Source organism: Ranitomeya variabilis, chromosome 2 (genome assembly GCF_051348905.1).
Source record: "Ranitomeya variabilis isolate aRanVar5 chromosome 2, aRanVar5.hap1, whole genome shotgun sequence".
Classification (NCBI taxonomy): domain Eukaryota; kingdom Metazoa; phylum Chordata; class Amphibia; order Anura; family Dendrobatidae; genus Ranitomeya; species Ranitomeya variabilis.
In genome coordinates, this window is record NC_135233.1 from 42,487,368 (window position 1) to 42,508,842 (window position 21,475).

At 44.4% G+C, this 21,475-nt stretch overlaps 1 protein-coding gene across 2 annotated transcripts in view; it reads right to left on the reverse strand.

Annotated features, from left to right (window-relative positions):
• Nucleotides 1-21,475, reverse strand: part of SYT14 (synaptotagmin 14) — a 203,785-nt gene that overhangs the window by 143,800 nt on the left and 38,510 nt on the right. Inside the window, exon 3 of one of the 2 annotated variants that reach the window (XM_077282335.1) lies at nucleotides 13,046-13,132. The exons of the other annotated variant lie outside the window; for it this stretch is intronic. Within the exon in view, the coding sequence (XP_077138450.1) occupies nucleotides 13,046-13,132 (87 nt within the window). The remainder of the gene's footprint in view (nucleotides 1-13,045; nucleotides 13,133-21,475) is intronic. 2 annotated transcript variants of the gene reach the window in all.

A 21,475-nucleotide genomic window follows, 5' to 3' on the forward strand; every position in this document is an offset into this window, starting at 1 on the left:
AAATAAATGATGGTATGTACCCTGTTGTGAATTAGACTTTTTTGGCTCCCTCTTGTGGTCACTAGTGATATGACTCTGGGATTGTCTTTCCTCAGTTTGGCACCCACCTGGGTCGTTAGTCCAGGGGTGTTGCTATATAAACTTCCTGAATTCTCAGTCTGGTGCCTGGCATCGTTGTAATCAGTTCCTTTCTGTTTGCTCCTGTCTGCTGGTCATGGATCTTGCAAAATTAAGCTAAGTCCTGCTTCTTGGTTTTTTGGTTATTTGCATTGTTCTTATTTTTTGTCCAGCTTGTACTAAATGTGATTCCTGATTTTGCTGGAAGCTCTAGGGGGCTGGTATTCTCCCCCCGGGCCGGTAGACGGTTCGGGGGTTCTTGAATATCCAGCGTGGAAATTTTGATAGGGTTTTTGCTGACCGTATAAGTCATCTTACTATATTCTGCTATTAGTCAGTGGGCCTCTCTTTGCTAAATATCTAGTTCATTCTTACGTTTGTCTTTTCTTCTTACCTCACCGTTATTATTTGTTGGGGGCTTGTATCCAACTTTTGGGGTCTTTTCTCTGGAGGCAAGAAAGGTCTATCTTTTCCCTTCTAGGGTTAGTTAGTTCTCCGGCTGGCGCGAGACGTCTAGAACCAACGTAGGCACGTTCCCCGGCTGCTGCTATTTGTGGTGCTAGGATTAGATATACGGTCAGCCCAGTTACCACTGCCCTATGAGCTGGTTTTTTGTGTTTGCAGACTTGGTATTTACTTTTGAGACCCTCTGCCATTGGGGTCATAACAGTACCCCTTCCACATTACACATACAGGAGCTTTTATGACATCCCAACCTAGTGGGTCGCTTTGCAGCTATAAAAGCTTCCACTGTTTTAGAAAAGCTTTGGCTTGTGTCTGTCATGATTTTTACCCATTCATCGAGAAAAGCATTTGTGATGTCAGACGCTGATGTTGGACGAGAAGACCTGGCTCACAATCTATCTCTACAGTGTGTCTGTAAAGTCGTGGTGCACTTTTGGCATCCTTTCTCTGGCTCAATCATATCAGACCTGTTCATAAGGAGAGATAACAAAAACCAATCAAACAACACAAACTCATTTAAGCTGTTGCTGAGCCCCCAGTTAGAGTAACCCCTTAGAAACTGAACTCTGATTAATACACTGCCAGGTCAGTGCCATCATGCAACCACTATCGTTTGGATGTGTGTAGGGCAACAAACGGAGCTCACATTGAACTGCACTGAATAGGTATGGAACTGGGAGAGTTTTTCTTTTATTTGGAGCAGATTTCACATTTCTATCATCTATTGTTGCTTTCCAGTAACTAGCCAAAAGTGCACCATGACTTTACGGACACACTGTATTCTAGTTCATCCCAAAGGTTTTCGATGAGGTTGAGGTCAGGGATCAGTCAAGTTCTTCCACTCCAAACTCCCACCAACTATGTTTTTATAGACTTTGCATTGTGCACTGGGGCACAGTCATATTGAAACAAAAAAATGCTTTTCCAAAACTGTTCCCACTAAGTTGAAAGATACAACTATCCAAAAGGGGTCCTTGCCGCCGCACATTGATTACCTGTACAGGTTTCTGTGCACTTGGATTTCATACCTTAATTATTCTTCCTAACTATCGATATGATGGTATGATGGGTTGGTTATTTTACACAGCACTATATAAAGGGTACATTTACTACCAATTATTATGAAATACCCTATTTAATATTTATTGCACAGCACCTTACTTATTAATCGTGTATATGTTCATTTAATAACTGTCTGTCACTTAATTATATTTATCTATATAATTCTACCCCTTTTTTTGAACATGATGAGGATATGTTATCTATATATTGCTATGTAACTCATATATACTTTAATACTAGTACCAGTAAAACCGTATCATTAATTGTCAGGATTACCTATATGTTAACACCTGGATAGTTATAATACAGGCGGCCATCTCTTCTCTCATCTCCATACTCTATCTAAATTTTTAAATGTCTTTTTTATAAATTGTTATCAATAAATATTATGCATTTTATTTGGGCTCAGCACTTCTAGTTTCTGTGTAGGTTTTTCTTTTATGTCTTCACAAAGTCCCTATAAGTCTGCATATGTTGCGTGTGTTCGAATAAGACACAATGTGGAATCCTTCAGCTAAAACGTTTGGGTGCCTGTTGTGAAATTGGATTTTGGGCTCCCCCGGTGGCCACTGGTGGAATTGAACTGGTGTGCATCATCCTCTCTGTTCACCTGTTTCCATCAGGATGTGGGAGTCGCTATTTAGCCTTGCTCCTCTGTCACTTCCATGCCGGTCAACATTGTAATCAGAAGCCTTTCTGTGCATGTTCCTGCTGCTAGACAACTCCCAGCTAAGTTGGACTTAGTCCTTGTTTGTTTTTGCATTTTGTTCCAGTTCACAGCTGTAGTTTCGTTTCTGTGTCTGGAAAGCTCTTGTGATCTGAAATTGCCACTCTGATGTTATGAGTTAATACTAGAGTCTTAAAGTAATTTCAGGATGGTATTTTGATAGGGTTTTCAGCTGACCATGAAAGTGCCCTTTCTGTCTTCCTGCTATCTAGTAAGCGGACCTCAATTTTGCTAAACCTATTTTCATACTACGTTTGTCATTTCATCTAAAATCACCGCCAATATTTGTGGGGGCCTCTGTCTGCCTTTCGGGGAAATTTCTCTAGAGGTGAGCCAGGACTATATTTTCCTCTGCCAGGATTAGTTAGTCCTCCGGCCGGCGCTGGGCGTCTAGGGATAAAACGCAGGCTACGCTACCCGGCTACTGTTAGTTGTGCGGCAGGTTTAGTTCATGGTCAGTTTAGTTTCCATCCTTCCAAGAGCTAGTTTGTATGTTTGCTGGGCTATGTTCTCTTGCCATTGAGAACCATAACAGTTTGACCGGCCCAAAAGGGTTAAATTAATTGACAGAGAAAGGAGAGAAAAGAGAAGTCTGCTGAAGATTTTTTTTTTTTTTTCTCAGTTCTGAGTGTGCTTGTAATTGAATCTCTTGCAAGTCTGCCTATATTGCAGCCTTTCTCTCTCTCTCTCTCCTTCTAATCCTGGAATGGCTCTGTGTTCACCTGTTTAAAATGGATATTCAGAGTTTAGCTGCAGGTTTGAATAATCTCACCACGAAAGTTCAAAACTTACAAGATTTTGTTGTTCATGTTCCTATATCTGAACCTAGAATTCCTTTGCCTGAATTTTTCTCGGGGAATAGATCTTGCTTTCAAAATTTCAAAAATAATTGCAAGTTGTTTTTGTCCCTGAAATCTCGCTCTGCTGGAGATCCTGCTCAGCAGGTCAGGATTGTGATTTCTTTGCTCCGGGGCGACCCTCAGGATTGGGCTTTTGCATTGGCTCCAGGGGATCCTGCGTTGCTCAATGTGGATGCGTTTTTTCTGGCCTTGGGGTTGCTTTATGAGGAACCTCAGTTAGAACTTCAGGCGGAAAAGGCCTTGATGTCCCTATCTCAGGGGCAAGACGAAGCTGAAATATACTGCCAGAAATTCCGTAAATGGGCTGTGCTTACTCAGTGGAATGAGTGCGCCCTGGCGGCGAATTTCAGAGAGGGTCTCTCTGATGCCATTAAGGATGTTATGGTGGGGTTCCCTGTGCCTGCGGGTCTGAATGAGTCCATGACAATGGCTATCCAGATCGATAGGCGTCTGCGGGAGCGCAAACCTGTGCACCATTTGGCGGTGTCTACTGAGAAGACGCCAGAGAATATGCAATGTGATAGAATTCTGTCCAGAAGTGAACGGCAGAATTTTAGACGAAAAAATGGGTTGTGCTTCTATTTCGGTGATTCAACTCATGTTATATCAGCATGCTCTAAGCGTACTAAGAAGCTTGATAAGTCTGTTTCAATTGGCACTTTACAGTCTAAGTTTATTCTATCTGTGACCCTGATTTGTTCTTTATCATCTATTACCGCGGATGCCTATGTCGACTCTGGCGCCGCTTTGAGTCTTATGGATTGGTCCTTTGCCAAACGCTGTGGGTATGATTTGGAGCCTCTTGAAACTCCTATACCCCTGAAGGGGATTGACTCCACCCCATTGGCTAGCAATAAACCACAATACTGGACACAAGTAACTATGCGGATTAATCCGGATCACCAGGAGATTATTCGCTTTCTTGTGCTGTATAACCTACATGATGTGTTGGTGCTTGGATTGCCATGGCTGCAATCTCATAACCCAGTCCTTGACTGGAAAGCTATGTCTGTGTTAAGCTGGGGATGTAAGGGGACGCATGGGGACGTACCTGTGGTTTCCATTTCATCATCTATTCCCTCTGAGATTCCTGAATTCTTGACTGAATATCGTGACGTTTTTGAAGAACCTAAGCTTGGTTCATTACCTCCGCACCGGGAGTGCGATTGTGCCATAGATTTGATTCCGGGTAGTAAATACCCTAAGGGTCGTTTATTTAATCTGTCTGTGCCTGAACATGCTGCTATGCGAGAATATATAAAGGAGTCCTTGGAAAAGGGACATATTCGTCCTTCGTCATCTCCCTTAGGAGCCGGTTTTTTCTTTGTGGCTAAGAAAGATGGCTCTTTGAGGCCGTGCATTGATTATCGGCTTTTGAATAAAATCACGGTTAAATATCAATATCCGTTGCCACTGCTGACTGATTTGTTTGCTCGCATAAAGGGGGCCAAGTGGTTCTCTAAGATAGATCTTCGTGGGGCGTATAATTTGGTGCGAATTAAGCAGGGGGATGAGTGGAAAACCGCATTTAATACGCCCGAGGGCCACTTTGAGTATTTGGTGATGCCTTTTGGTCTTTCAAATGCCCCTTCAGTCTTTCAGTCCTTTATGCATGACATTTTCCGTGATTATTTGGATAAATTTATGATTGTGTATCTGGATGATATTTTGATTTTTTCGGATGACTGGGACTCTCATGTCCAGCAGGTCAGGAGGGTTTTTCAGGTTTTGCGGTCTAATTTCTTGTGTGTGAAGGGTTCTAAGTGCGTTTTTGGGGTTCAAAAGATTTCCTTTTTGGGATATATTTTTTCCCCCTCTTCCATCGAGATGGATCCTGTCAAGGTTCAGGCTATTTGTGATTGGACGCAACCCTCTTCTCTTAAGAGTCTTCAGAAATTTTTGGGCTTTGCTAACTTTTATCGTCGATTTATTGCTGGTTTTTCTGATGTTGTTAAACCATTGACTGATTTGACTAAGAAGGGTGCTGATGTTGCTGATTGGTCCCCTGCTGCTGTGGAGGCCTTTCGGGAGCTTAAGCGCCGCTTTTCTTCCGCCCCTGTGTTGCGTCAGCCTGATGTTGCTCTTCCTTTTCAGGTTGAGGTCGACGCTTCTGAAATCGGAGCTGGGGCGGTTTTGTCGCAGAGAAGTTCCGATTGCTCCGTGATGAGACCTTGTGCTTTTTTCTCGCGTAAATTTTCGCCCGCCGAGCGGAATTATGATGTTGGGAATCGGGAGCTTTTGGCCATGAAGTGGGCTTTTGAGGAGTGGCGTCATTGGCTTGATGGGGCTAGACATCAGGTGGTGGTATTGACTGACCACAAAAATCTAATTTATCATGAGTCCGCCAGACGCCTGAATCCTAGACAGGCGCGCTGGTCGTTGTTTTTCTCTCGGTTTAATTTTGTGGTGTCCTACCTGCCGGGTTCTAAGAATGTTAAGGCGGATGCCCTTTCTAGGAGTTTTGAGCCTGACTCCCCTGGTAATTCTGAACCTACAGGTATCCTTAAGGATGGAGTGATATTGTCTGCCGTTTCTCCAGACCTGCGGCGGGCCTTGCAGGAGTTTCAGGCGGATAGACCTGATCGTTGCCCACCTGGTAGACTGTTTGTTCCTGATGATTGGACCAGTAAAGTCATTTCTGAGGTTCATTCTTCTGCGTTGGCAGGTCATCCTGGAATCTTTGGTACCAGGGATTTGGTGGCAAGGTCCTTCTGGTGGCCTTCCCTGTCTCGAGATGTGCGAGGCTTCGTGCAGTCTTGTGACGTTTGTGCTCGGGCCAAGCCTTGTTGTTCTCGGGCTAGTGGATTGTTGTTGCCCTTGCCTATCCCGAAGAGGCCCTGGACGCACATCTCGATGGATTTTATTTCGGATCTTCCTGTTTCTCAGAAGATGTCTGTCATCTGGGTGGTGTGATCGTTTCTCTAAGATGGTCCATTTGGTTCCCCTGCCTAAGTTGCCTTCTTCTTCCGAGTTGGTTCCTCTGTTTTTTCAAAATGTGGTCCGTTTGCATGGTATTCCGGAGAATATCGTTTCTGACAGAGGTACCCAATTCGTGTCTAGATTTTGGCGAGCATTCTGTGCTAGGATGGGCATAGATTTGTCTTTCTCGTCTGCTTTCCATCCTCAGACTAATGGCCAGACCGAGCGGACGAATCAGACCTTGGAGACATATTTGAGGTGTTTTGTGTCTGCAGATCAGGATGATTGGGTTGCTTTTTTGCCTTTAGCGGAGTTTGCCCTCAATAATCGGGCCAGTTCTGCCACCTTGGTGTCTCCCTTTTTCTGTAATTCGGGGTTTCATCCTCGATTTTCTTCTGGTCAGGTGGAATCTTCGGATTGTCCTGGAGTGGATGCTGTGGTGGAGAGGTTGCATCAGATTTGGGGGCAGGTAGTGGACAATTTGAAGTTGTCCCAGGGGAAGACTCAGCTTTTTGCCAACCGCCGGCGTCGGGTTGGTCCTCGGCTTTGTGTTGGGGACTTGGTGTGGTTGTCTTCTCGTTTTGTCCCTATGAGGGTTTCTTTTCCCAAGTTTAAGCCTCGGTTCATCGGCCCGTACAAGATATTGGAGATTCTTAACCCTGTGTCCTTCCGTTTGGACCTCCCTGCATCTTTTTCTATTCATAATGTTTTTCATCGGTCATTATTGCGCAGGTATGAGGTACCGGTTGTGCCTTCCGTTGAGCCTCCTGCTCCGGTGTTGGTTGAGGGCGAGTTGGAGTACGTTGTGGAAAAAATCTTGGACTCCCGTGTTTCCAGACGGAAACTCCAGTATCTGGTCAAATGGAAGGGATACGGTCAGGAGGATAATTCTTGGGTGACTGCCTCTGATGTTCATGCCTCCGATTTGGTCCGTGCCTTTCATAGGGCTCATCCTGATCGCCCTGGTGGTTCTGGTGAGGGTTCGGTGCCCCCTCCTTGAGGGGGGGGTACTGTTGTGAAATTGGATTTTGGGCTCCCCCGGTGGCCACTGGTGGAATTGAACTGGTGTGCATCATCCTCTCTGTTCACCTGTTTCCATCAGGATGTGGGAGTCGCTATTTAGCCTTGCTCCTCTGTCACTTCCATGCCGGTCAACATTGTAATCAGAAGCCTTTCTGTGCATGTTCCTGCTGCTAGACAACTCCCAGCTAAGTTGGACTTAGTCCTTGTTTGTTTTTGCATTTTGTTCCAGTTCACAGCTGTAGTTTCGTTTCTGTGTCTGGAAAGCTCTTGTGATCTGAAATTGCCACTCTGATGTTATGAGTTAATACTAGAGTCTTAAAGTAATTTCAGGATGGTATTTTGATAGGGTTTTCAGCTGACCATGAAAGTGCCCTTTCTGTCTTCCTGCTATCTAGTAAGCGGACCTCAATTTTGCTAAACCTATTTTCATACTACGTTTGTCATTTCATCTAAAATCACCGCCAATATTTGTGGGGGCCTCTGTCTGCCTTTCGGGGAAATTTCTCTAGAGGTGAGCCAGGACTATATTTTCCTCTGCCAGGATTAGTTAGTCCTCCGGCCTGCGCTGGGCGTCTAGGGATAAAACGCAGGCTACGCTACCCGGCTACTGTTAGTTGTGCGGCAGGTTTAGTTCATGGTCAGTTTAGTTTCCATCCTTCCAAGAGCTAGTTCGTATGTTTGCTGGGCTATGTTCTCTTGCCATTGAGAACCATAACAGGTGCCCCCTGTAGCAAAGCCAGATTGGCTAGGGTTAAATCCTAGCTAAACGGGTTCTGAATAGGTGAACCTGGCTAGGTCTACCTATAACCAGGCTAGGTGTTCACCTTAGTCAGCCAGCTGGAGGAAGCTGATCGGAGTGGATTGTATTGGAGCAGGAGAGAAGACAAACCAGAATTTTTCTCTGAGAAAAGACTGCTCAGGTCGTGTGCGCCATACTCCAAGAATCAGTGGCTACTATAGATGATAGCTGTTTTGTTTGACCGGACTGGGACTAGCTCAGCCTTGTATGAGTAGCCAGAGCATCAAGACGAGGCTAGGGATTTATGTTTATGGTTTTGTTTTCGGTGCTGTGCAACCTGTGGAAATAAATGACAAATTGTTTTGACACAAGAATCCAGTGTGTGTGTGAACACTGCCTACTGCTGAGGGTGACTCCCCTACACTCCACAAAAATTCACAGGTACATGAAGTTACATTATGGGCCTATACCAGAATATAGGTGTCATATCATAGAATAATAAACTAAGGATCCGTAATAAGACTGGTTGGATGAAACATTGGATGTGTGTATTGACAACTTGTCATAGCCCTCGCTTGTCAACCCCTTCTTGATCAAAATGTCTGCCCCCATAAAATAATAAAATGTATACTCACCTCCCGTGCCGACGCCGTTCCTGCGGTGTCAGCACTCGCGTTCCGGGGCTCCTGAATGATTGTTGTGACACGTGACCCACAGAGTCCAATCATAGCTGGAGTCACCATCCCTGCCTTCGGACAAATCGAGCATGAAGAGGAAGTCCGGGCTGCCGCTGATCTCAGACTTCCTTTTCCTGCTCAATTCAACAGGAAGTGGGAACAGTGACCCCAGCGCTGATTGGGCGCCGGTGTCACAACAACCACTCAGGAGCCCTGGTACCATGAGTGCCGTCACCACAGGAACGGCACCGGCGGTGAGTATAGGTTTTATTATTTTATGGGGACCAAACATTTTGATCAAGAAGGTGTTGTCCTAGTAGTGGACAACCTTTTTAACTCTTGAATTTCAATTGTAAAGTTCTGTAATTTTGTGCACAATGACCAGGACAAATTCAGCCGTCAAGGCCGTAGGGTACTAAGATCCTCAAGTAAGTCTACCCTAAAATGCTTCAATAAGTACAGACTAACATAAGAATGCTTTACATAAGAGTAAAGTTGCCTTTACGAGCATATTTTCTATCTTTGTGTCTTATCTGAAACTTTATTGGCACGGTGACTTTGCCCAGATCTTCACAGAGTGGCTTTATTAAACTGACTTCTCCGGAACAGATGGCTTGTTGTACCGTACTTGTGATCGCGATTAATTTTAGCATGACTTGTTTACTAATGCTCGCTGTTCCTGATGCTAAAAATCTGTTTCTTTGAGTCGACAGGAGTTTCTATGTCGTATAGCAGCCTCAGAAAATGTACAAAGAAGGTTATTGAAAACCTGTAGAAGATGGTCGCTTAACCCGCAACCCCAAAAAATATAGCGTTGGTGTCTAAGAGTGTATCCAATGGGTTGTCTTATGGAGACAACGCATCTCTACAAGTCATAGTAGGGAATAAGGATGCCATAAAGCATGGTCTTTCTCTAATAGATCCTTTCTAGCTGCTATATAATATATATATGCTATGCTGATGACACACAGATCTACATCTCTGGACCAGATATCACCACCCTACTAACTAGAATCCCTCAATGTCTATCCGCTATTTCATCCTTCTTCTCCGCTAGATTTCTAAAACTTAACATGGACAAAACAGAATTCATTGTTTTTCCCCCATCTCACGTGACCCCCCCAACGAACCTATCCATTACAGTAAATGGCTGCCTACTCTCCCCAGTCCCACAAGCTCGCTGTCTCGGGGTAATCCTCGACACTGGTCTCTCCTTCAAACCGCATATCCAAGCCCTTTCCACTTCCTGCCGCCTTCAACTCAAAAATATTTCACGGATCCGTACATTCCTAAACCAAGAATCTGCAAAAACCCTAGTCCATGCCTGTGGCCTCCCCTCTAACACTCTCGCACCCCTCCAATCTATTCTAAACTCAGCTGCCCGACTAATCCACCTGTCCCCCCGCTATTCCCCGGCCTCTCCCCTCTGTCAATCCCTTCACTGGCTCCCCATTACCCAGAGACTCCAGTACAAAAGCCTAACCATGACGTACAAAGCCATCTACAACCTGTCTCCTCCATACATCTGTGACCTCGTCTCCCGGTACTTACCTACACGCAACTTCCGATCCTCACAAGATCTCCTTCTCTACTCCCCTCTTATCTCCTCTTCCCACAATCGCATACAAGATTTCTCTCGCGCATCACCTCTACTCTGGAACTCTCTACCCCAACACATCAGACTCTCACCTACCATCGAAACCTTCAAAAGGAACCTGAAGACCTACCTCTTCCGACAAGAATACAACCTGCAGTAACCACCGATCCACCAAACCGCTGCATGACCAGCTCTACCCTCACCTACTGTATCCTCACCCATCCCTTGTAGATTGTGAGCCTTCGCGGGCAGGGTCCTCTCTCCTCCTGTACCAGTTATGACTTGTATTGTTTAAGATTATTGTACTTGTTTTTATCATGTATACCCCTCCTCACATGTAAAGCGCCATGGAATAAATGGGGCTATAATAAATTATAATAATAATATAATACACTGCCTTTCTATTCACACAGACTTGTTTGCAGTCCCTCCTACTCAGGCAGCAGGAATCTATAGACACTTGATACAAACAGGTGGAAGAGCGTAGGAACAAGAAAGTCTGTTATCTGCATACACTTTAGATGTTTTCTTAAAAATGAATGACTAATTCATTAATTTATATTTCCAACATGGAAGTAACTACTGGTGTAGGGTCCCGATAGCTGTGACGTGCACCTCCCGAAAGAGAGGAGATGGACTTAATGATCATAGTGAATAATAGTTGGGAAGAGTGGAAGGGGCAATGGAGGAGGATTGTATGTCGAGAACCAAAATAATAGAGCATTTTCTAATCTAATCATGGTAGGGTGGGATCTTATTCCTAATTTTGCCATGAGGCCCCATGGTTAATAGTTACACCTCTGATCTCTATTGCTTGTTTTCTTACTTTTGACCACAGCCTGTTCCTCACTCTTCCACTTTGTATGAGACCTGATTTTGACAGTAGGACCCCATATACCTGCAATAGTTTTTGTCTAAAGCTCATTTGGACTATGTGGCCATTAACATGTGCACTGGGCTTGCCATAGAGTGTATGTTCTGGTTGGGAATGGGGAAGAATGCAACTGACAAGACTCATTCTAGCTGTGGAACATCTCCTGTGAGAACATAGATTGGGCATGTTAAAACTGAACATGCCCGATCCTTTTTTCCCCTGACAAATCAGAAAGATCCCATATACATAAAGCAGTTGGGTTTAGCCAAATTTGCTCTGTTGCTTGCGAAAATCTGTATTTTTATCCTTTTCTGTTTCCCATTGATCCTTGATCTTCTGGATATTGACCATCCTTCCAACCCTGGTTTTAGTCCACTGATTCACATGTCTTCTAAATCTATGAGATTTACTACTGAGTGTTCTAGGTAAAACTTAAAGACTTTTTTGACCCCCACAATTTAATGCTATTAGTACCAATGCCTGCAGATAAATCTGATTGGTGTTTTCGAAGGAATAAACTATATTGAATATTGATATATTAATAAGTAAAAACACAATTACTGGTGAGAAACCATTACTGGTTAAAAAGACATAAGAGGAGATTTTCTATGAAAAGCTATTGGAGACAGAGGGGGCTGTCTGCTTTCTCCTTTTTTCTCCCCTTGGTTGTCTTGAGTAGTTATTGGTCCTCCTTGCTAAGAACAGGGTGGCGTAGGGAGTCCTACAAGAATGCAAACTAATCTAGAAGGAAAATGTGGGAACGATATTACCATCAAAAGATAAGTACAATGTCTAACCAATTATCTCACCTACTCAATGGATGCTTCAATGGAATCAGTCAGTAGGACCATGCCACCCAAGCTGTCTATATGGCCATGTAGGTTGTAAAAAGTTGAATAAAAGGATATTTTGATATCTGCGATCTGATGTTTTATTCAAGAGAAATCCACGTTTTTCTTAATATATAAATGATCTGTTAAGATCTATGGGCGGGACATAGATCTCCCTGAGAATCTGCCTCCAGAGCTTATTGTAAATGAAAGGAGACGTTACCAATGTCTCAACATGTAGATCAGGAGAGCAGACTGTCAGTCATTACATGTCTCACATATCTTTATTTGGAATTTTTATATATTTTCTGCTCTGTAGAATTCTCAAGTAGAGTTTTCTTCAAGTACCTCAACTTCTACCGTTATTTGGAATGTGCTGCTTATAGACTAGAGTATAGCAAAAAAGATTTGCAATGATCTGCTCCGGCATCCAGCTTAGTCCTCCTTGGCAGCTGGACCAGTGCAGGCTTTGCTTTTGGGGCCAGCACCTTCGGCACCTCTGACGTTCACTAGGACAAGCAATGTCATGATGTTGTAAGGCTAGTAATGCCAGCCACCCAGGAAGCCAGCCGCAGAACTGAAGATTGCGCTGTTGGATTTGACATGGAGAACTGATCTGGATGCCAGACCATGGCAGTGCAAATCTTTTTGTCAACTCTGTAGTTGGCATTTGACTGGACGAGCATGAGTGGGTGGGTTCCAGTCCATCCACAGGATAGGCGATAACTTACTGATTGGGGATTAGACCACTGGACTTGCATGGATCGGCAGAATGAGGAATTGTTATCCCCAACGAGTCACTTTTAACACCGTTAGATTGGGACGGCCCGACCGCCACTCTATTCATTCTCTATGGGGCTGCTATATAAAAAGGAGTGCAGCGCTCGGCAGCCACAAAGAACAAATGGTTCGCAGGTCACACTGGTGCACCCCAGCACTATTCTAACAGGGGTAAAAGTTATCCATTATGCCGATCGGTGCTGATCCCAGAGCCCAGACCCCCACCAATCTATAAGTCATCACCTATCCTATGAATAGGTGATAAAGGGGTTGCCTGGTAAAAATAAGTTAAGTTTAAGGGATTTTTGTAGGAAAACACCTTAAAAAAGCCTTGAGCCATGACTGCAGGTTATCAGTGTAATCAGTGACGCCTACCTATAGACTGCATTGTTTCGCAGATTTTGCCCTTCATCAGTACAGAGAGTTTTAGTTGGCGAAGACCCCTGAAGTGAAAGACTATTTCTGTAAGAAAAAAAATCGTTAAGATCTTACTAGATCTAATATCCACGTGATAAAAAAACAACAAATTGCTCTTTAGATAATCCACAAAAAAAGACTACAAAAGCAATGTATTTTGGAAATGAGCCAACTCCAGTAGGCGTCACAGCCCCATTGATCGTAGAAAGGCACAAAAATGGTTTATATTACTAAGTGATGCGTGGAGATTTACATGTATTAGACTCGCTGCTGCAAATAATGGTAATTGGGAGTGAGGGTATATAAGATAACAGCTTGGCGTTTTTACCTTCACTTTTTGCAGACAGAAGCAGATTTGCATAACAGGAACGTGCGAGCCTTGTCATTAAGAAAAAAAAAAAAGAAAACGTTCTGCGCCACATTCCGTAGCACTAACCCACCGATCACACTGGTCCAAATCCATAAATGAGTGCACCTCTGGAAACAGCTGTAAAAGTATCCAAAGGGGAAGGAAAAGATGCTTCTACTATAACTATTGCATTACCATTAACCCAAGAACAAGACTGGCCGTACATAAGAGGGCCCGAGGTGCTCAGGGATGACGATTTGGGTACCAGATTACGAAGCAATAAAAAAAACAACTATTGACTTCTATGGAAGAGCGTTGTGCTCACGCTTTGTGCCCCGTGCAGACGTCACGGCGCAGAGAGGGTGAGGAGCTTAGCTCTCCACATCAATCTACTATGTGAAAATTGTGATTGTGTGTTATCTGCCTTCTGCTTTATATTAGGGCTTATTGCAATCCTGCCTGTTATCGTAATAATCAACCTATTTGCAGACAGCGTTTTTCAAGGAATTTTTAGAGCGGAAATACCCTAAATCCTTCTGGAAATTGTAAAACTCTTCAAAATCTTGGATGTCCTGCTCAGTTTCTGCTCTGTAAACTCTGCAACTTTATAATTTACCTCCTATTAAAAATCTACCCTGCTCTCAAATTTTTAACTCTATGGTATTCTGCTCATTGCCTAGGTTACCGGGCACCTCCTGTATTCTATCAGTGATGGCCGGTTTCCTAGGCAAGGAGCGCGCACTTGCAAGCTCTTTGCTTCATCCAGTGCTCCTCCAACACTTGCAAAGTATGACCATTGAAGAACGTAGCGTTTCTCCAATGGCACATCAGTCCCGGCAGGCAGAAGGCAGGGGAGCGGTGTGTGTTGTGAATTCCGCTCTTGGGCTCCCTCCGGTGGTTGTAAGTAGCACTTTTGTGAATTCTGCTCTTGGGCTCCCTCCTGTGGTTTTGAGTGGTATAGCTGCTTCTTGGATTTAGCATCAGCAGCTGCTTCCACTGATCGTCTTTCTGGCTCGGCTATTTTAGTCTGGCCTTATCCCTCAATCAATGCCAGTTGTCAATTGTTCCTGCTTGGAGCCACTGCTCTTTTGGATTTCCCTGACACTCTGTCCAGTTCAGCAAAGATAAGTCCTTGCTTGTCCTTTTGTAGTCCACTTGTTGTGGACTTTATTGTTCAGCACATTCTATGTTTTGCTCATTTGTCCAGCTTATCAGTATGGATCTATTCAGCTAAGCTGGAAGCTCTGGGCTGCAGATTTTGCCCTCCACACCTTTTTGCATATCTCTGCGGTGGACTTTTTCTAGTTTTTATTACTGACCGCACAGTGTTCTTTCCTTACTATCTATCTAGCTAGTAGTGGCCTCCTTTGCTGAATCTTGTTTCATTCTATGTATGTCATTTCCTTCTCCTCTCACAGTCAATATTTGTGGGGGGCTGTCCTATCCTTTGGGAATCTTCTCTGAGGCAAGATAGCTTTCCTGTTTCTACCTTTAGGGGTAGCTAGTTCTCCGGCTGTGACGAGGTGTCCAGGGAGTGACAGGAACATCCCACGGCTACTGCTAGTGTTGTGTTAAGATCAGGAACTGCGGTCTGTATAGTTACCACCTGCTCAGAGCTAGTCGCATGTCGCTCCTAAATCACCAGTCCATAACAGTACAACTGGCCAAAAATGAGTTGAATGCATCTCAAAAGAAGGAAAAGAAAAAGAGTTCTGAGCCATTTTTTTTCTTTAGTCTGTTTTGTCTTTTTCCTTCCTCTTAATCTCTGGGTGGATTTGGGCGCGGACATGGATGTTCAGGGTTTGTTTTCTCATGTGGATCAGCTTGCTGCAAGAGTTCAGAGTATCCAAGATTATGTTGTTCAGACTCCAGCCTTAGAGCCTAGAATTCCTACTCCAGATTTGTTTTACGGGGATAGATCTAAGTTTTTGAACTTTAAAAATAACTGCAAATTGTTTTTTGCTCTGAAACCCCGTTCCTCTGGTGACCCCACTCAGCAAGTTAAAATAGTTATTTCTCTGCTGCGTGGTGACCCTCAGGACTGGGCATTCTCCCTTGAGTCAGGGGATCCGGCATTGCTTAATGTAGATGCATTTTTTCAATCGCTCGGATTATTGTATGACGAACCTAACTCTGTGGATCATGAGGAAAAAACCTTGTTGGCCCTGTGCCAGGGTCAGGAAGAGGCAGAATTATACTGCCAGAAATTTAGAAAATGGTCTGTGCTCACTAAATGGAATGAGGACGCTCTGGCAGCAATTTTCAGAAAGGGTCTTTCTGAAGCCCTTAAAGATGTTATGGTGGGGTTCCCCACGCCTGTTGGTCTGAGCGAATCTATGTCTCTAGCCATTCAGATTGATCGGCACCTGCGCGAGCGCAAAGTGGTGCACCATATGGCAGCATCCTCTGAACAGAGTCCTGAGCCTATGCAATGTGATAGGATTCTGACCAGAGCGGAACAGAGGGGATACAGACGTCAGAATGGGCTGTGTTTTTACTGTGGTGATTCAGCTCATACTATCTCTGATTGCCCTAAGCGTATTAAGAGGGTCGCTAGATCTGTTACCATTAGTACTGTACAGCCTAAGTTTCTCCTGTCTGTGACCCTGATTTGCTCATTGTCATCTTTCTCTGTCATGGCATTTGTGGATTCAGGCGCTGCCCTGAACTTAATGGACTTAGAATTCGCCAGGCGCTGTGGTTTTTCTTTGCAGCCTTTGCAGAGCCCTATTCCTTTGAGGGGTATTGATGCTACACCGTTGGCCAAGAATAAACCTCAGTATTGGACTCAGCTGACTATGTGCATGGCTCCAGCACATCAGGAAGATTGTCGTTTTCTGGTGTTGCATAATTTACATGAAGTTGTTGTACTGGGTTTTCCATGGTTACAAGTACACAATCCAGTGTTGGATTGGAAATCGATGTCTGTGACTAGTTGGGGTTGTCAAGGGGTACATAGTGACGTTCCTTTAATGTCAATTTCCTCTTCCCCCTCTTCTGATGTTCCTGAATTTTTGTCAGATTTCCAGGATGTATTCGATGAGCCCAAGTCCAGTTCCCTTCCTCCACATAGGGACTGTGATTGTGCTATTGACTTGATTCCAGGCTCTAAGTTCCCTAAGGGCCGACTTTTCAACCTGTCTGTGCCAGAACATACCGCTATGCGGCGCTATGTTAAGGAGTCCTTGGAGAAGGGGCATATTCGGCCATCTTCGTCACCATTGGGAGCGGGATTATTTTTTGTTGCCAAGAAGGATGGCTCCTTGAGACCCTGTATTGATTATCGCCTTCTTAATAAGATCACGGTCAAATTCCAATACCCTTTACCTTTGCTCTCTGATTTGTTTGCTCGGATTAAGGGGGCTAGTTGGTTTACCAAGATTGACCTTCGAGGGGCATATAATCTTGTTCGTATTAAACAGGGTGACGAATGGAAAACTGCATTTAATACGCCCGAAGGCCATTTTGAATACCTGGTGATGCCTTTCGGGCTTTCTAATGCTCCTTCTGTATTTCAGTCCTTCATGCATGACATTTTTCGCAATTATCTTGATAAATTCTTGATTGTGTATTTGGATGATATTTAGATTTTTTCCAATGATTGGGAGTCTCATGTGAAGCAGGTCAGGATGGTATTCCAGATCCTTCGTGATAATGCTCTATTTGTGAAGGGGTCTAAGTGCCTATTTGGAGTTCAGAAGGTCTCTTTTTGGGGGTTTATTTTTTCTCCTTCGTCTATAGAAATGGATCCTGTTAAGGTCCAAGCCATTCATGACTGGATTCAACCCACATCTGTGAGGAGCCTTCAGAAAATTTTGGGCTTTGCTAATTTTTATCGCCGTTTCATTGCCAACTTCTCTAGTGTGGTTAAGCCCCTGACCGATTTGACGAAGAAAGGCGCTGATGTGAAAAATTGGTCCTCTGAGGCTGTTGAGGCCTTTCAGGAGTTTAAGCGCCGATTTACTTCTGCCCCTGTCTTGCGTCAGCCGGATATGTCTCTTCCTTTTCAGGTTGAGGTTGACACTTCTGAGATTGGGGCAGGGGCCGTTTTGTCACAGAGGAATTCTGATGGTTCCTTGATGAAACCATGTGCCTTCTTTTCCCAAAAGTTTTCGCCTGCGGAACGCAATTATGATGTCGGCAATCGGGAGTTGTTGGCTATGAAGTGGGCATTTGAGGAGTGGCAACATTGGCTTGAGGGAGCCAAGCACCGCGTTGTGGTCTTGACCGATCATAAGAATTTGATTTACCTCGAGTCGGCCAAGCGGCTGAACCCTAGACAGGCTCGATGGTCCCTGTTTTTCTTCCGTTTCGATTTTGTGGTTTCATATCTTCCGGGATCTAAGAATGTTAAAGCGGATGCCCTCTCTAGGAGTTTTTTGCCTGATTCTCCTGGAGTTCTTGAGCCGGTTGGCATTCTTAGGGAAGGGGTGATTCTTTCTGCCATCTCCCCTGATTTACGGCGGGTGCTTCAGGAATTTCAGGATGATAAACCTGACCGCTGTCCTATGGGGAAGCTGTTTGTTCCTGATAGATGGACAAGTAAGGTAATTTCTGAGGTCCATTGTTCGGTGTTAGCCGGTCATCCTGGGATTTTTGGTACCAGAGATTTGGTGGCTAGGTCCTTTTGGTGGCCTTCCTCGTCGCGGGATGTGCGTTCTTTTGTGCAGTCCTGTGGGACTTGTGCCCGGGCTAAGCCTTGCTGTTCCCGCGCTAGTGGGTTGCTTTTGCCTTTGCCTGTCCCTGAGAGGCCCTGGACGCATATTTCCATGGATTTTATTTTGGATCTTCCTGTGTCCCAGAGGATGTCTGTTATCTGGGTGGTTTGTGACCGGTTCTCTAAAATGGTCCATTTGGTACCTTTGCCTAAATTGCCTTCCTCCTCTGATTTGGTTCCATTGTTTTTTCAGCATGTGGTTCGTTTGCATGGCATTCCGGAAAATATTGTGTCTGACAGAGGTTCCCAGTTTGTTTCCAGGTTTTGGCGGGCCTTTTGTGCTAGGATGGGCATTAATTTGTCTTTTTCTTCGGCGTTCCATCCTCAGACAAATGGCCAAACTGAGCGAACTAATCAAACCTTGGAAACCTATTTGAGATGCTTTGTGTCTGCTGATCAGGATGATTGGGTGGCTTTCTTGCTGTTGGCCGAGTTTGCCCTTAATAATCGGGCCAGTTTGGCTACTTTGGTTTCGCCTTTTTTTTGTAATTTTGGTTTCCATCCTCGTTTTTCTTCAGGGCAGGTTGAGCCTTCTGATTGTCCTGGTGTAGATTCTGTGATGGACAGGTTACAGCAGATTTGGACTCATGTGGTAGACAATTTGACGTTGTCTCAGGAAAAGGCTCAGCGTTTTGCTAACCGCCGTCGGTGTGTTGGTCCTCGGCTTCGTGTGGGGGATTTAGTCTGGTTATCTTCTCGTCATGTTCCTATGAAGGTTTCTTCCCCTAAGTTCAAGCCTCGGTTTATTGGTCCTTATAAGGTTTCTGAGATTATCAATCCAGTGTCTTTTCGTTTGGCCCTTCCAGCCTCTTTTGCCATCCACAATGTTTTCCATAGATCTTTGTTGCGGAGATATGTGGTACCCATTGTTCCCTCTGTTGATCCTCCTGCCCCGGTGTTGGTTGAGGGGGAGTTGGAATATGTGGTTGAGAAAATTTTGGATTCTCGTTTTTCGAGGCGGAGGCTTCAGTATCTTGTTAAGTGGAAGGGTTATGGCCAGGAGGATAATTCTTGGGTGGTTGCCTCCGATGTCCATGCTGCCGATTTGGTTCGTGCTTTTCACTTGGCTCGTCCTGATCGGCCTGGGGGCTCTGGTGAGGGTTCGGTGACCCCTCCTCAAGGGGGGGGGGTACTGTTGTGAATTCCGCTCTTGGGCTCCCTCCGGTGGTTGCAAGTAGCACTTTTGTGAATTCTGCTCTTGGGCTCCCTCCTGTGGTTTTGAGTGGTATAGCTGCTTCTTGGATTTAGCATCAGCAGCTGCTTCCACTGATCGTCTTTCTGGCTCGGCTATTTTAGTCTGGCCTTATCCCTCAATCAATTCCAGTTGTCAATTTTTCCTGCTTGGAGCCACTGCTCTTTTGGATTTCCGTGACACTCTGTCCAGTTCAGCAAAGATAAGTCCTTGCTTGTCCTTTTGTAGTCCACTTGTTGTGGACTTTATTGTTCAGCACATTCTATGTTTTGCTCATTTGTCCAGCTTATCAGTATGGATCTATTCAGCTAAGCTGGAAGCTCTGGGCTGCAGATTTTGCCCTCCACACCTTTAGTCAGGTGTGGAGATTTTTGCATATCTCTGCGGTGGACTTTTTCTAGTTTTTATTACTGACCGCACAGTGTTCTTTCCTTACTATCTATCTAGCTAGTAGTGGCCTCCTTTGCTGAATCTTGTTTCATTCTATGTATGTCATTTCCTTCTCCTCTCACAGTCAATATTTGTGGGGGGCTGTCCTATCCTTTGGGAATCTTCTCTGAGGCAAGATAGCTTTCCTGTTTCTACCTTTAGGGGTAGCTAGTTCTCCGGCTGTGACGAGGTGTCCAGGGAGTGACAGGAACATCCCACGGCTACTTCTAGTGTTGTGTTAAGATCAGGAACTGCGGTCTGTATAGTTACCACCTGCTCAGAGCTAGTCGCATGTCGCTCCTAAATTACCAGTCCATAACAGGTGTGCTCCTGAAGAAAGACAATGTGACAAACCCTTTGATGTGAGTAATTAGCGTGAAAACTGCAATAAAAATTAAAAAAGCAACTAAAAAAAATAACGAAAAATATTTTAAAAAAAAGATAGAAACATAAAACAATAGGTCACTTCTTGATGACAGATTCCCTACAGATACAGGTCTTTAGTTACTGTAAAGAGTCGGACAATTTCTTATAATGTTACTGAAAAAAAAAAAAACAAATTCTGTAATATATTCCACATGTCAAATGAATGAGATTTGGTGGGTCGGTCAAGGTTGGAAGAACACGGAGATCTTTTATGTTTAGTTGCGGTGTTACGCATCATATGGTCTCTTTATAATCCTCCGCTTCATTACACAGAGCAGAATGTTATACTCAGCTTTTATCAAAGGCTGCAAACCACTCCCTGAAAGGCAGCGAGAGCAGTCCACTCCATTAAGCACAACGCAAAGAAAAGCTCAGCCGGCGGGGGGACAAGAACACACATTTTACGAGCAATAGGAGATCTTCAAGCATACAATACATAATTAAGGACAAAGGAAAAACTTTTGACAAAAACTGCGGTAACCTGGTGTTTTTCTCCTTTGAAATAAATTTGCTCTGTGCATGGCCTAATAGGAAGGAGAACATCTACCTGCTGGATAAAATATCATACCCCCTCCCCAAAATACTTCCTACTAGTTGTGCCAGAATTAGGTACAACTATCCCTATACGTGACAACTGAGAGTTAGGCGGATCAATTCATGGGACTGCGGTCCATCGCCCAGGACAGTGCTCTGTGACCACTGGACAGGAGCTCTCCAAGTCTTTTACTTGTGTTGGATTGATTAGCCAGGCTTGTGTGACATCATCTATGCACCACGCTGCAATGATGACGTGGTACCAGCCCTAGCTGTTGTGAATTTGCTTTTTGCTCCCTCTAGTGGTTACTAGTTTTTTGACTCTGGTTTTTCTGTCATTCCTTTTATCCGCACCTGGGTCGTTAGTTAGGGGTGTTGCTATATAAGCTCCCTGGACCTTTAGTTCAATGCCTGGCAACGTAGTTATCAGAGCTAGTCTGCTGTGCTCTTGTCTACTGATCCTGGTTCCAGTTATATCAGCTAAGTCTGCCTTTTGGCTTTTTGCTATTTGTTTTGGTTTTGTATTTTTGTCCAGCTTGTTCCAAATCTATATCCTGACCTTTGCTGGAAGCTGTAGGGGGCTGGTGTTCTCCCCCCGGACCGTTAGACGGTTCGGGGGTTCTTGAATTTCCAGTGTGGATTTTGATAGGGTTTTTGTTGACCATATAAGTTACCTTTCTTTATTCTGCTATCAGTAAGCGGGCCTCTCTGTGCTAAGCCTGGTTCATTTCTGTGTTTGTC